Here is a 16,673-nt window from a genome sequence, read left to right as displayed (position 1 = left end):
AATTTATCTGAGAAAGCTGTTCTCTGTAGATTAAGCCAGAGTGTTTGAAGTGGCAACAAAAATGGTTCAATATCGCTCATGCTCATGAAAGGTCTTATTTTTTTTTCATTGAACAGGATTCCTTCTGGAAATGCCACAGGCAATGCAGCTTAGAGAGACACTTTAAATCCAGGTGTGCAGACCCTAGATCTGGGGATATGGTTGATAAATCAAGCTATGGCCTTAATAATAATGCTGAGCTTTGGTGATCTTTGATAATAAGATAATTCCTATGAGAAACAATCTGATCTGAAGTTTAATAGCAACAGGAAAACCTTATCACTTTGCTTTAGAAAAACAACACACACAAAAAAAACAAGCCTTGATTTTTCTGATTACAAACGGAATACATACTCAGTAATGGAAATTTAAAAAATACAATAGAGCAAAACAAAGCAAATAAAAATCATAATCCAACCACATTAGCAATAACTACTATGAACATTTGGAACCACACTATTTTGTTATATTTTCATGTTACATGTGATAATGTTTATTTCACCATATTCTTCAATAACATGATTTTTCATGGATATATCGGAGTCCCATTCATTGTATAGAAATACTATAACTAATTTAACCAACTATTGGGAAACTATTGAAACATTTAGGTTGTTTTCAATTTATTTTGTTATTAAAAATGCTGTCATAAACATCCTTGTATATAACATTCAGTACACATTCTTCATGTATTATTTCCATTGCACAGATTCTTATAAGTAAATCCCTGCTTCGAAGGGTGTAGGCATTTAAAGTTACATATTGCCAATTTTTCTCCTGGTAAGATGAATCCATAAACCCTTTTTCTATAATTCTAAAATCCAAAAAACTCTGAAACCAAAATAATTTCTTTAAAAATTTTTTTGGCTCCAAAAATCATCTACCTGATAGTAAAACCTGAACTGAACTGAAGTGAGACTGTTTATAGTCTTTATTTATCTCACATGAGCATCTGATTATGTGATGCTACCTAGACCTGTATAACTGGGAACCTATAATAATAAAAGGGTAATATGCTAATTAGACTGGACATCTTCCGGACGTTATTCTGGACGTCTTTCCTGACAAAGCCAGGGCCAGAGGGAAGCCAGTCGGTGTCCCAGATGCCTGTGTGGGGCTCGAGAGAAGCCAGCTGGGGTCCCAGGTGCCTGCGGGCGGCCAGAGGAGGGAAGCAGCCTGGGAACTGGGTGATGGAGGGAAGCTGGTGCCAAAGGGAAGCCAGTGCTGGCAGCCGGGGGAAGGCCTACTCTTGCATGAATTTTCGTGCATAGGGCCTCTAGTCCTATATAATAAAAAGCTAATATGCAAATCAACCAAATGGCGGAACGACCGGTCGCTATGATGCGCACTGACCACCAGGGGGCAGACGCTCAACGCAGGAGCTTCCCCCTGGTGGTCAGTGTGCTCCCACATGGGGAATGCTGCTCAGCCAGAAGCCAGGCTCATGGCTGGCGAGCACAGTGGTGATGGCAGGAGCCTCTCCTGCCTCCATGGCAGTCGGACATCCCCCGAGGGCTCCCAGAATGTGAGAGGGCACAGACCGGGCTGAGGGACCCCCCCTCAGTGCATGAATTTCATGCACTGGGCCTCTAGTGTTATGTTACATACAAAAATGCCTTATATTACCTTTCTTTTAACAGTTCAAAGATGCCATTTTATTATCCTCTTGCTTCCCCCATTTTATCAAAATGAGAAGGCATCCATCATTCTTATTATTGTCTACCTTTGGTGGCTTTAAAGATTTCTTCTTTATCATTAGTTTTATGATGTAGTTTTTCTTTATATTTATTCTGTTAGTGATTTGCTGAGGTTTTTAGATATACAAGTTGAATTTTTTTCACCAAATGTGGGAAAATTCCAGACAGTATTAGGTTATCCCATTGCCACTTCTCTCTCTCCTTGCTTTCTGGAACTACAGTAATATATATGCTAGACTTCTTGATATTGTTTCACAGGTCACTGAGAGCTCTTTTCACTTATTTTCAAACCTTTTAATCTCTGTGCTTCAGTTAGGATTATTGCTACTAAACTATCTTCAAATTTACTGATAACATTTGTCTCAATGTTAAAAATGCTGTTGAGTCCCGGGTCCGGGTGAGGCCGCGCACCCCTGGGTCCGGGTGAGGCCTCGCGCCCCTGGGTACGGGTGAAGCCGGATCCTGGGTCCGGGTGAGGCCGTGTGCCCCTGGATCCTGCTGAGGCTGGGTCCCGGGCCCGGGTGAGGCCACGCGCCCCCTGGGTCTGGGTGAGGCCACGTACCCCTGAGTCCGGGTGAAGCCGTGCCCCTGGGTCCGGCCGAGACCAAACCAGAGGGAGTCGGACCTCCGTTACCACCATTTGTTCACCATCCAGAGCTGAGGGGTCAGTGCTGACATGTACACATAAGGAACTGGTGGACATTGAAATTGGGTCTCAAAAGAACTGTTGGTCCAGAAAGAAACTCACTACAGACTGATTCATTTGCCTGTCAGCATAACTATTATTGCTCGTGTCACATTCAGTTCTTATAAGTATATCTTTAGTGACACATGATCTCGCTCATCTAGGGGAAATGATGACAAAATAGACTGATGAACAAGAACAGAACCAGAAACAAGGAGGCATCGATCGGACTATTGGGCCTCAGAGGGAGGATAGGGAAGGGTGGGGGGAGGGGGGAGAGATCAACCAAAGGACTTGTGTGCATGCATATGAGCCTAACCAATGGTTAAGTTCAACAGGGGGTTGGGGCATCTGTGGGGAGGGGTGTGGGATGGGAATGGGGGGGATGAGGACAAATATGTGACACCTTAATCAATAAAGAAATTTAAAAAAAAATGCTGTTGACATCTAATGAACTTTTCATCTTAGATATGTTTTTTAGCTCTAGAATTAACAATTTGTTTTATTTTATAGTTTTTGTTTATCTGCTGATATTTCCCCATATGTTCAATTATTCTGCTGATATTTTCCTCTAAATCCATTAATATGTTTCTAACTTCTATTTTGAAGTCCCTGACTGCCAATTTCAACATGTGGCTCATCCATAGGTCTGCTTCTATTGATACTTTTTCTCTTGAATTTAAGTTATAAAATCCTTCTTCCCATTGGTCCTATGATAGTTTGAACTTTGGCTTTGTTGGACAGGTTTTATTTTCCTTTGGCCTGTAGTCTTGGGGCAGCCCTTAGTCCTAAAGCACAGTCCTTCTGCAGTTCCAGTGCAAAATGTGAGGTGTTTTACCAGTCCCCCTATTTGGCAAGACTTGCACTCAAAATAATACCATGTAGCTGCTGAAATGTAGATTCTGCTCGGTTCTTTAGTCCTTCTGATGTTACTTTCTGCCTGCTTTTTGTGTTTGATTTTGAATAGTTCCTGTTTCAATACAATCAAGCTCACTAATCATTTCTGTTGCAATGTGCACCATGCTGTTCTTCATCTCAGACATTGTAGTTTTAATTTCTAGATGTTCTATTGGGTCTTTATAACTTCCGTATCTCTACTTAGCATGTTAAAGCTTTCCTCTAGCTTCTAGAACATATGGAATACAATTATAATAATTGTCTTAATGTTCTTCTCAACTAATTCTATCATCTATGCTATTTCTGGGTCTGTTTCAATTACCTAATTTTTAAAAAAGACTAGTTTTTAGAGCAGTTTTAGGTTCACAGCATAATTGAGAGGAAGGTACAGAGATACTGCATATATCCCATGCTCCACAGATTCACAGCTTCCCCTATTATCAACATCTCCTTCCAGAGTGGTACATTTGTTACAATTGATGACACATTACATTGACACATCATTAACACCCAAAGTCCACAGTTTACATGAGGGTTCACTCTTGGCACTGTATATTCTATGGGTCTGGACAAATGTGTAATGACATACACCTACCATTACAGTATCATACAGAGTATTTTCACTGCCTAAAAGTCCTCTGTGTTTCATTTATTCATCCTTTTCTTCCCCCATCCCTAGGTAACCACTGATCTTTTTTTTTTTTTTAAGTAGGTAACCACTGATCTTTTTTTTTCTTCAGAGAAAGGGAGAGGGAGAGGAAGAGAGAAAGGGGGAGGGAGCGGGGGAGGGGGAAAGAGAGGGAGAAGGAGACAGGGACAGGGAGAGATAGAAACATCAGTGATGAGTGAGAATCATCTATTGACTGCCCCCTGCACGTCCCCTATTGGGGATCAAGCCCACAACCCAGACATGTACCCTGACCAGGAATCAAACCATGACCTCCTGGTTCATGGGTTGACACTCAACCACTGAGCCACACCGGCGAGGCAACCACTGATCTTTTTACCGTCTCCACAGTATTGCCTTTTCCAGAGTGTCATATACTTGATTTTTTCCCTCCTCTTTATGACTTGTCTTTTCCTGCTTTCTTTCATGCCTTGTAATTTTTTATCAAATGCCAGACATTGTGCATTTTACCTTGCTGGGTTAGATCTTTTTCTAATCCTTAACATATTCTTTAACTTTGTTCTGAGATGTGGTTAAAATACTTAGAAATGTGATCTCTTTTTAAGTTTTGCTTTTAAGCTTTGGTAGGTGGGAAAAGAACAGTAGTTAGTCTAGGGTTAAGTTTTCCTCTAATACTGAGGTCAAGACCTTTCTTAGTACTTTCAATGCTGCCCTGTAAATTATGAAGCTTTTCAGGCTGGCATTATTTCTCACTCTATGTGAATTTGGGGCATTGCTACCTTTAATTCTTTTGGGTGCTTCTTTTTCTGGCCTTTCTCACACACAAGTGGGTTAGTATTCAATTTTATATTCAAAGTTGCCTTCAGCACATCTCTGGCGCTCTCTGTGTGTGGCTCTCTCATGTCCAACGCTCTATCTGGTGAACTCTAGCCACCTTGCCTTCCCTGGATTCTCAGCTCTGTCTCCTCAACTCATAGAGACTGATAAATTCTGCCTCAGTTCCCCCTCCTTACACCATGGCTTGGAAACTTTCTCCCAGCAATAATTTGGGGTTAGTCCTAGGGGTTACATAATTTGTTTCTTGTCTCCCAAGAACCACTCTCCTTCACTTCTTGAGGTCCAATGTCTTGAGAATCATTGTTTTATATGCTTTGTCTGCTCCCACCCCACCAAGAAACTTCAAATGCATCCTCTTAGAAATGGAAGCCCCTGCATTATCTTTTTAAAATAAAAAATCTGAATTCCATCTCTGGCCAAAGGGATTTAGATAAGATAATGTAAACTTGTACAAATAAGCATTCCCACTAGTAATGCACAAACGTGTTTGTCTCCTCACATCCTTTCAATATAAATGCATATGTATTTTTAATATATGACAGTTTAATATGTATTTTAAAAAATTTGCCAGTTATTTAATAGGTTAAAAAATGGCATCATATTGCTGTTTAAACCAGTATATCTTTGATTACAGGTAAAGTTAAACATTTCTAAAGAGATTTTTAAATTGATTTTTAGAGAAAGAGGAAGGGAGAGTGACACAGAGACAGAAACATCGATGTGAGAGTGAAATACTGATTGGCCACTACCGGGGATCGAACCTGCAACCCAGCATATGCCCTGACTGGGAATCGAACTGGCAACCTTTTGGTGGCCAGGACAATGCCCAACCATCTGAGACACACTGGCCAGGGCGTAAAGTTAAACATTTTTTAAATTTAATTGGACAATGACATTTTTTAATGCCATTGCGCATATTTCCATCAAAGCTTTTGTTCTCCATAAAGATTGGAAACACTTTCTTGGTACTATTGTCATCTTTCAGACTCTTGGACTTAAGCCTTTTCTGCATCAAAGGGAACTTCACAAATTTATAAAACATTAGGAATCTGATTGTTACATTGCTCTGGCAAAGAGGTGAAGACCTGGTTACTAATAAGATGTTGCTGCCTATCCATTTTCCACAATCACAATCAATGTATCATATCAATCCTTGTTTTAAATCCTTCCGACTTTCATTTCGAGAATACAAACTAAATTTCTCCCAGTCTGACAGGCTATTCGGGATCTGGCCCTGCCTACATCTTCAACTCCATTCCTTGCCATGTTCCCCTTCTGTCACTGTGTTCCAGCTACTGATTTTTTTTCAGTTCCTTGAACAAGTCACTTCCCCCCTCAGTTCTCTCTTGCTTGTAATCTTTTTCCCAGGGCTGTTACCTTCTTATCTTTCAGATGATAGCTTAAACATCAATCTGCACATAGATATTCCCTACTACCCAATCCAAAGTAGGTTTCCCCTCAGGCTATTCTTCCCATAATAATCTTGTCTTTCCCTTCACAGCACTTATATACCTGTCACAATTTCAAATTATATATTTGATACACTGTTTGTTTAATTATTGTCTAGCTCTCTTACTAGAAGGTAAGCTACATGACGGTGGGAACTATATTTTTTTGTTCATCATTGTATACTTAGTAACAAGAATAGTGTTTAGTCCAAAGTAGGCATACATTAAATATTGGCTGAAGTTGTGAATCACTTGATACTAAAGTATAGTGGGGTTGGAGGAATGAGAAGAGATAAACCCAAGATCTTATATGCTTATATGAAGAGCCCATGGACAAAGGCAATAGGGTAGTGAAGACCTGAGGTGGGGTGGGTGAGGTAAGGCTGAGGGGAGAAGGGGAAGGAGGAGGGGAATGGGAAATATCTCTAATACTATCAACAATAAAAAATATATTTTAAAAATACTAAAGTATAATAAGATTACTGGAAAATGGGCAAGTCTCAAAAACATTCACTTATGTTAGGATCATTCATCATTCTATACTTCTGAGATATATTAATTTTCACTTAATCTGTAAGGTTATATAAAAATATTCTTTGGAGAAATGCTGCTATCACCAAAAATTAAAATTTCATTTTTTAGTATTAATTTTAATCTAACGTATTTATAATGGGGAGCTAATATTCTTTGAAAACGGACATATGAAACCAAGGTATTAATATTAGTGTTCCTATTTCATTAAATACCATGTAAACCAAATCTCTAATTTATAGTGAAAATCCAAAATAAATAAAGCAATGTATAATAGTTAATAGAAAATTATCATTGAGCATAAATAAATGCCATTTACGGAATAATTTCTTGGAAGTTATAAATACTTCCTTCTGACATTATTTATAAATTTACCCCAAAAGATAAAACATTTTCTTAGACAACTCTAATAAAAACCACTCCAACCATCAGGGAAAAATATCAGCTTATTTAATTTAATTATCTCCTTCTGTGATTATTAAATGACTAGAGGCATAAGATTGGAAAAGAAAAAATAAAAGTCATTATTTGCATATGTAGAAAATACCAATGAATCTACAAGAAGTACTAGCACTAATAAGTAAACTTAGTAAGGCACTGGTTACTGGATACAAGGTCAATATACAAAAATATATTGTATTTCTATATTCTGGCAATGAACAATTCAAAACTGAAATACAAAACAGTAAGATATACAATAACATCAAAATCATTAATCACTTAGAAACAAATCTTATAAGAGATATATAAATTTATATGACAAAACTACAAAACACTGATGATATAAATGAGAGTTAAATAAACTGGGAGATATATTAATAAATTAGAAGACTCGATATTATTAAAGTCAACTCTCCAAAATTGATCTATATATTCAACACAATCTTAATAAAATCCCAGCCTGAATTTTTATAAAAATTGACAAGCTGATTTTAAAATTTATATGGAAAAGTAAAGGAAGTAGAATAGTCAAATGTGAGAAAGGAGAACAAAGTTGGAGGATTGATTGATACTACCTTATATCCAGATTTACTGTAAAGCTACAGTACTGGAGAAAGGATAGCAACATAAAGCAATGAAATAGAAGAGAAAATCTAGAAACAGACCCACACATCCAAAGTCAGTTGATTTTTTTGACTAAGGTATATGGGCAATTAATGTATATCCACACGTAAAAGAGTGAGCCTCAATCCTTATCTAACACCCTATTAAAATTAACTCCAAATGACCAGTGATTGCGAGGGTTGAGGGTGTGGGGAGAGGTTGACTACAAAGAAATATAGGGAACTTTTGAGGGGAAATAATCATACTGCTCTTTATTTTGATTGTAAAGATGGTTGTCAAAACTAGCAGAAGGTGAATTTTATTCTTTGTAAATTATGTACATATTAAAATATATAATATGTAATTGTATTTCTTTTTAAAGGGAAAAAAAGTCTTTTAGCCTCTCAGGACTATCTAGGAAAAAAATCTAAATGGTAATATCCAGGCCACAATATGCATGTAATCACAAGTTGTTTATGCATAGGATATAAATGAAAAGAAAAAATAACAAAACTGAAGTGTCCCAAGATGTAAAGCCTTAAGTATCTACATAAATAAAAGTTTCCCATCTGCATTTGGTTTTGGCTTGGAAAGATGTTGGAAATCACAGGGCCTGTCTTTCCTTCCCTAAATGCAAAAAAGGAAGTGTTTTGAATTTATAGTTAACAAAAATTTCAATCTGGAAACCACATTTAAACATCTTTTACCTTTATGTCCTGCAGACATTTCTAACTCCAACAATGAACTCTATTTTTTGATGTTTGTGTTCATCTCAAACACATCTCAAATATGTACTCTTTTCTCCATCCCAATAAGTTACCACTTCTCTCCTCTAAATTACTTCAATATTCTTGGTCTCACTATATCCATTCTTGCTTCCCTTTCAATTCTGCAGTGTTCTTTTTAAAATACTATTTTGAAAAACAACAAACCCTGTTCTGATATCATATCATATCATATCATATCATATCATATCATATCATATCATATCATATCATCCCTTCCTCAAAACCCTTCAATACCTTCTCTATTTCTTTAGCACAGACATAAAAATAATGTAGTCCCTGTTTATCTCACTAGTTTATCTCACCACTCTTTCCCCCTCTAGATCCAATCACGCTCAATGTCTAGTTCCATGATCTTCTCTGCTTCACAGTAGAGATGCTACATGTTTGTTCCATATATTGGTTCCCTCTGCCTATAGTCCTCCTCCTCCTGCCTATATGTGCATTTAAACTTGTCTTACTTGCTTCCTTTTTTCTTCAGGGGCAGCTAACATGGCATTTCGAGAAAGCCTTCCATGATCTCCCATGTCTACATTGATCTACTGGCTATCAGCTCTTACAACATATTCACCTGTAAGTACTGTGACATAATAAAAAAATTGATATTTTTTGTCCCTGGCTCCTGTCACATAGTGCCTAAAACTCTTGGAATCTCCTGAGTAATAAGAGTGCCTTTTGCATGCTATGAAATTATGGGTGTCTGGTCTGGGGATGCTACATAGCTTCAGAATGGCAGCTTGTCACCAGAAAGATAAGCCATGAAAGGTCTCCCTGCCCTTCCCCACCCCCCCCCCCACCTCTGGGGAGGGGAGAGAACTAGAGACTCAGTTAATCACCAATGGCCAATGATTTACTCAATTATGACTACATAATGAAACCTCCATAAAAATCCCTAAATGAGGTTCAAAGTGCTTCTGGGCTGGTGAGCAAGCACACTGATGTACAAAGAAGGTGTTATGTGGGAGAGGATATAGAAGCATCCCCCCCCCCCCCCGCCCCAATACCTCATCTTGTGCATTTCTTCCCTTTGGCTATTTCTGAGTTGTATCCTTTATAATAAACAGGTAAATGGAAGGTATTTTCCAAAGTTCTATGAGTCATTCTAGTGAATTATTGAACCTGGGCAGGGGGTGGGGTGTCACAGGGATCCCTGATTTTGCAAAGTCAGACCAGAGTGTGGGTAACCTGGACACCTCCTTTGCGGCTGGTGTCTGTAGTGAGGGCAGTTTAATGACAATGAACTCTTTTTAAACTTGGGGAGTCTGACGCTAATGTCTGGTAGTTAAGTGTCAGAATTGAGTGTGATTGTTGGATGTTCAGTCCAGAGAATTGACAGAATTGGTGTTAGAAATAACTTAAGAACACTTATTCAAAACCTGTTTATAATTTCATTGGTTATAAAACTCCACACGGCAAATGTCTTGTCTACTATTGTATTCCCAGCACTTAGCAGTGCCTGGCACACTGTTCCATATATAATGGGTGAATATACAAATGAATGCCTACCACTGGAGTATAGAAATTCCGAACTGTTATCTGGGAGAAACTAGGTCAGGGGGTTTTATTTGGTCTGCCTCTGATCCAACACTAAAAGCTGATGAAACAAAGATAAGAGACAACAAAAACAGGGCCAACTTTTCATGTAATGTTAAGGCTGACTACAGGATAGGGTGTTACACGGGAAAGAGCAGGAAACAGCAAATGTGACCCCACTTCTCACTTTGAAAAGGAAGCAAACTGAGAACAGCACAGTGATCAAGTCACAGCCCTAGCAACCGCTCCTCCTCCACACTGAGCCCCTCATGGTGTCAAGTCCTGTTCTCCCAAAAGCTACTAAGAGTAGAGTTCAAACTCGGCTCCACTCCCTGCCTATGAAGAAAAAAATAATAATTTGATGTAAAATGAATATAACTATATCTAGTCCATTAGTCAGACCCCAAATGCAATGAAAATTCCTCACATGAACACTACTGCATCAAGTTCTTGGAAGAAAGTTACCCAGCTGAGAAAACCATGCACGGAGCACCTGTGTATGTGCCTTGTCCATGAGCCCTACTTAAAAGTGAAGAGAAGCAAGGATCTATAATCAAGACCACTCTAACCTACAAAGCTATCATTTAGAATCGAAGGACAGATAAAGAGCTTCCCAAACAAGAAAAAGCTAAAGAAGTTCATCATCACCAAACTAGTATTACATGAAATGTTCAAGGGTTTTATTAAAGAAGAAGAAAAAAAGATCAAAAGTATGAACAATAAAATGGCAATAAATACCTATCTATCAACAATGGAATCTATAAACAAAATGAACAAGCAGAACAGAACAGACTGTTAGTGTTAGGTACAGAGAACGTTTTGTTAGTTGCTAGATGGGAGGGGGGTTGAGGGATGGATGAAAAAGGTGAAGGGATTAAGAAGTACAAATTGGTTGTTACAGAATAGTCATGGGGATGTAAAGTAACAACATAGGAAATAGTCAATAATATTCTAATAACTAGGTGTGGTGCTGGATAGGTGTGGGATTTATTGGGGTGATCATGTATTAAGTTATGTAATGTCTAGTCATTAGGGTGCACAAAAATAAATAAATAAATCTACCTAATAAAAGAGTAACATGCTAATTGATCGTACCTTCACGACACCCACCAGCCAATCAGGAGTGAGTATGCAAATTAACCCAACAAAGATGGAGGGTTAATTTGCATACACAGGCACTGAGCGGCTGGGGACGGGGTGGGACACAGGCGTTCCGCACTGCCCCAGCCACTCCGGGCCTCTGGGCAGTGTGGGAAGGCAGAAAGGCGACTCAGGCCAGAGCGAAGGTGCTGCCGGCAGCCAGGGGAAGGAAGGCCCATTCTTGCATGAATCTTTGTGCATCGGGCCTCTAGTGAATAAATAAATAAATAAATAATAAATAAATAAAAGTAACAACTGCATGACTCAGCATATAGGTAGGTCCCTCATTAGCACTGTAACTTTTGTACTTGTTGACCTCTTATTTTGTCAAAGGATCTTAAACAAGCAGATGTATGTAATCTCTCTTTTCAACTAGACCTTAGTAATTTTAAGGGCAGAAAATTGCTCTCAAATCTCTGCTTTTCAGTGCTGGACAGAGAAGAGAAGCTCTTCTCCTCTATGTAGAACTGAACAGATGTCATGCACTAGATTCTCATCAGGTAAATTTGCTGAAGCCTACAGGACCTGCAAAAAATGAGGCCAGGCCTACAAGACATTAAAAGAAAAGACCATCCCCATTTTGCCATGAAAGCAAGTCTTACCTGTGATGGAGTTATCCTTCCTTTTTTTACTTCAGATGAATTTTCACTTAATTTTCCTGCTTTGTAACTTGAGCTGCATTTGTAGCATGTCCATCTTGCTTGCCCTTCAATTTCTATGGTGCACTCTTTGTTTTGCAGACAAAATGAGTGATACAAATGACCACAGCTGCAAAATGAAGGCAACCAATTGCACTTTTCATTATTACAAAACCCATAAACATAAGCTGTGTTGGAGTGTTCATAAGTGATAAAGATTTCTGATATGCTGAAATGCACTGATGGTTGTATTGGTTAAGAAACAAGAAAGGGAATAAACTTACTGTTGTCTTCTCTTTTTGAAATCCAGACTCACATATTTGTATACTTAAGCTGTTAGTAAGAACAAAATACAGTTCTCTGACTACAAACCACCTGAGGGATAAGCTAAACTTCTGTTCATTTCTCAAACTATGAAATATTTTTAGACAGTTTGAAAAAAATGTCAACTGGGGGAAATCATCCTATATAATAAAACCCTAATATGCAAATCAACCGAATGGTGCAACGATTGGTTGCTATGCTGCACACTGACCACCAGGGGGCAGATGCTGAATGCAGGAGCTGCCCCCTGGTGGTCAGTGTGCTCCCACAGGGGGAGTGCCGCTCAGCCAGAAGCCGGGCTCATGGCTGGCAAGCACAGAGGTGGTGGAGGGAGCCTCTCCCACCTCTGCTGCAGGCAGGCAGTAAGGAACAAAGGGTCCTGCAAGAGCCCCGGACTGTAAGAGGGATGTTTGACTGCCGGCTTAGGCCCGATCCCCGGGGATCGGGCCTAAGCCAGCAGGTGGACATCCCCTGAGGGGTCCCGGACTGCAAGAGGGCACAGGCCAGGCTGAGGGACCCCCCCCTCCCCCAGTGCACAAATTTTGTGCACTGGGCCTCTAGTTATTATCTAAGTAGCTTATATAATAACATGAGTTGTCTGCCTTATCAAATTCAAGGCAAAAGCAGTGATTTGATTAAGCATTTACAAAAATGTCAGTGCTACAGTAAATTCTTACATTCTTCCTATGAAGAAATTCCCTATTGATTACATTAAATTAACAAATGAACCTCCTGACATGATGTTGAGTATAACTCTTAGTCATCTTCACTGATTCCCCCTCATTTCTCAAACCTGAATGCTGAACTGCCATAGAAGTCAATCCTTTTCTCTTCTGTAGTCTTTACAGTCTTTATCCTTCTATATATAACCTTTCTCTTCTCTATATAACCCTTGCTCCTTTAGTGATTCCTTCCAGTTCCATGATTTTCAAATATCACCTACATGCTGATAACTGCCCAGGCTTCTCTCCTATACTCCACCCATCTGTCTCCTCAAGAACTCTACATTAAATATTAATGGACTTAAATTTAGCATGGCCAAAATTCTTGATTTTCACCCCACACCACCCCCACTCCATGCTCTCATCTAACCTTCCACATCTCAATAAATGGCAACTACACTCTTCCAGTTTCTCAGGCCAAAAACTTTGGAGTCATCCTTGACTAGTCTCTTTCTCTCACACCTCACATCCAATCTAGAAACAAATCTCAGCTCTATCTTCAGAATATATCCAGAATCCGACCAAGTTTTAACTCATCATTACTACCTTGGGCCCTCTCTCACTTGGATTACTGCAGTAGCCTAACTGGTCATTCTACTTTCACCCTTGCCTTTCTATAGAACATTCTCAACACAAAGTGATCCTTAAGACATAGGTCAGATAATGTTAATCCTATCCTCAATGGCTTCTCATCTCAGAGTCAAGTTTAATTCTTTATAATGATGCAATTCCTACAGGATCTGGCCTCTGTTCCTCCTCTGAAGTTACCTCTTACCATCTTCCCTTTCCTTCTCTCTGCTCAGGCAGCACTCCCCCACTCATTCACTACTCCTTACATCTCTCCAGACCGCTCGCCTCCAGGCTCTGCACTTGCTGACCCTCTGCCAGAGGCATTCTCCTCTGACACTGCACGGCCGCTTCCTTCATGTCTCTGATCAGATGTCACTTCAATAGTGAGACTTTCCCTAATGACTTTATAAATTAGTAGCGCCAAATATTCTCTTTCTTCTATATCATGTTTTATTTTATTCACAGTCATTATTAATCACATTTTTATTAATAATTTTAAAATTGTCTGTCATAAGTCACCTTAACAGTGAGGCTTTCCATGATTACCTATATAAAATATATTCCCCCCTGCCCAAGCTCTTTGTATCTCACTTAACATGTTTTATTTTTTTCAGTAGTAGTCACTATCTGGCATTTGTTTGTCTGCCCTTGACACTGGAATGTAAACTCCACGAGAGCAGACCCTTTGTTTCATCGACACTGCACCCTACCCCCTAGAACAGTACCTGCCACACAGTAGGTGCTCAACAAATATTTATTGAATAAATGGGCTCTTTGTGTGCTGAGAACTACTTCCCTTTCCTATCACCACATCTACCAATCTTCCTGGACCTATAATAGTAGTAGCTAACACTTAATATAGTGCTTACTATATATGTCACCATGATACAAATGTCTTAAGTGAATTATCTCATTTAATCTTCACAAAACCCTTGGAAATAATATCATCATTATTCCAATTTGCAGATGAGAAAACTAAGATGTAAAGAGATTACATTACTTGTCAAAGTCTCACAGAAAGTAAGTAGAAAAATTAGGATTTGAACTCAAGAAGTTTGGCTACAGAGTTTATCTCATATCGCCTCTATCCACATATTCTAGGTGAGCTGTCTTTGCTCTTGAGATCAAACCTTTAACTTTTATATTATATTTCTTCTTTGTGCTACAGCTTTAAATATCATTTATATGCTGTCAGTTTCTAAATTTATATTTCCAGGACGTGTCTTGAGGGTTCTGACTAGAAAAACTGTCTACCTGACATCCCTCCTTGGATGTCTATTATTCATCTCAAATCTAACATCTCCAGGACAAAACTCTTGATTTCTCCAGTTCCTCACACCTGTTCTTTCTCATCTTAGACAATGGCACCCTGTTCATCCAATTGCTCAGGCAACTCACACTCCATAGCTAATACATCAGCAAGTTAGCTCTACCCTTAAAATATATTCTGAACCTATTCCTGTAGCACTCTCACCCTGAACACTTCTTCCATCCCCTTACCTGTACTTTATTTTTCCCCATAGCTCTTATTACTCTGCATTTATTTATTGCCTGACCACCCTAACACCCATTCCTTCTGATTCCCATGCAGTACGTAAGGTCTACAAGAGCAGGAACGTTGTCTTGTTTTGTGCACTGCTAGAATGATCAACTGGGGCTGTGTACCCACATGTATTCCTGCCTGGTAACACCATACTGAACGCACACACACCAAATGTGGGACATTTCCTTCTCTCTCACCTAAAGACAATAATTTCATCAGCCGTTTCTTGGCGTCTCTTATACTGCTGTAGACATATAGAGCAGTAATCCTGCTTGGGATTCAGTCCTCTGGTGACGGAAGCTCTCAGGTTACACAGTGACCAGTGGAGATCTTGGTTTAGAAGGCTAGTAGTTGTTTCCAGCAGGGTCTAGGAAAGGCCAAAACAAAAGACAAACAAATAAAAAAGTGGTTTATAAAATGAAAGACACAGAGGGGATGAACAGAAAATATCAGTTGTTTTGTTTTCAACCACAACCGAAATTAAAATACACTATAAAGGCATAAAATTAAATAAGCATTAAAAACTCCAAATTAAGTGGTTAACTAAATTCTCAAAATAATTATTAAAAAGCTGTTACTAGTTTCTAATGAGAAATGTATGCTTGGCCATTCTATGGCTTAATTCAGTACTGATGGCTTTTGAATGACTAGATATACCCAAATCTACTTATTTATTACATGTATAAAATAAGTTCTCTCTAAATGACTTGAAGTGTTGTAACAAATAACGAAAATATCCCTGATTTTTAAAATGTTTTACTGATTTTTAGAGAGAGAGGGAGAGAGAGAGAGAAACATCGATGAGAGAAGAACATCATCTATCGGCTGCCTCCTGCACGCCCCACAATGGGGATCAAGGCCACAATCTAGGCATGTGTCCTGACCGGGAATCAAACCAGTGACCTCTTGGTTCCTGGGTCAATGCTCAACTGCTGAGACTTCCTGATTTTTTAAAAATAGAAACTGCATCCATGGCACTATTTCAAATAACCTTTCACTGGAAGAGCTAATGGCCATTACTCAGTTTACATCTCCCTTGTGCAGAGATCACATTTTCCTGATCAGCACTTACAGGTCATTTGAAACTGCTCAAGACTGTGAAATCTGTCATTAAGTCACATGAAGACATTTTCACACTACCACATTAAATCATTTTTACAGTTCTATGTGCTTATAAAGTATTGCATTCACATTGCATTTAATTCTCAACATTCATATATGTCATATCATTTAGATGTACAGTTGGGGAAAATATACCATCCTCCTTGCTACAGAGCCTAGCCCTTTAACTGCATCTGTAATGTAGAACTTTCAGTTCTAATAGTCCAAGCATAGAACTAAATGTCATTCTTTCCAATCAACCCCATCTTTTCCTCCTCTTCCAAAGTTCCCAACAATATTCTGCCTTGCACTCAGCTTTCCTTCTGCTGACATGCACTCTGTGCCTGCAGGGGTATCAGCTCCACTGGGTTATGTTGAGCAAAACTATAGTTCTTACAGCACCCTAAGAAAAGCTTTGTCACCTAAATGCTTCTTTTTCTTCTAATTAAAAAAAGCAGAAATTGTATCTACCATGCCCAAAATGGCACTTTTTCCTAGGTGGTTTCATGAG

At 38.9% G+C, this 16,673-nt stretch overlaps 2 protein-coding genes across 2 annotated transcripts in view; one reads left to right on the top strand and one right to left on the bottom strand.

Annotated features, from left to right (window-relative positions):
• Positions 1-9,157, top strand: part of C3H3orf70 (chromosome 3 C3orf70 homolog) — a 111,087-nt gene extending 101,930 nt beyond the window's left edge. The window contains exon 3 of the mRNA XM_054713804.1: positions 9,073-9,157. Coding sequence (XP_054569779.1) covers positions 9,073-9,082 — 10 coding nt within the window. The 3' untranslated portion in view covers positions 9,083-9,157. The remainder of the gene's footprint in view (positions 1-9,072) is intronic.
• Positions 1-16,673, bottom strand: part of VPS8 (VPS8 subunit of CORVET complex) — a 246,690-nt gene that overhangs the window by 38,464 nt on the left and 191,553 nt on the right. Inside the window, exons 43-44 of the mRNA XM_054713802.1 lie at positions 15,259-15,428; positions 11,867-12,032 (exon numbers count right to left, since the gene is read on the bottom strand). Of these exons, the coding sequence (XP_054569777.1) occupies positions 11,867-12,032; positions 15,259-15,428 (336 nt within the window). The remainder of the gene's footprint in view (positions 1-11,866; positions 12,033-15,258; positions 15,429-16,673) is intronic.

This window comes from Eptesicus fuscus, chromosome 3 (genome assembly GCF_027574615.1).
Source record: "Eptesicus fuscus isolate TK198812 chromosome 3, DD_ASM_mEF_20220401, whole genome shotgun sequence".
In the NCBI taxonomy this organism is placed as follows: Eukaryota; Metazoa; Chordata; class Mammalia; order Chiroptera; family Vespertilionidae; genus Eptesicus; species Eptesicus fuscus.
Note: the sequence above shows the minus strand (reverse complement) of the source record. Positions and strands in the feature narration are given on the sequence as shown.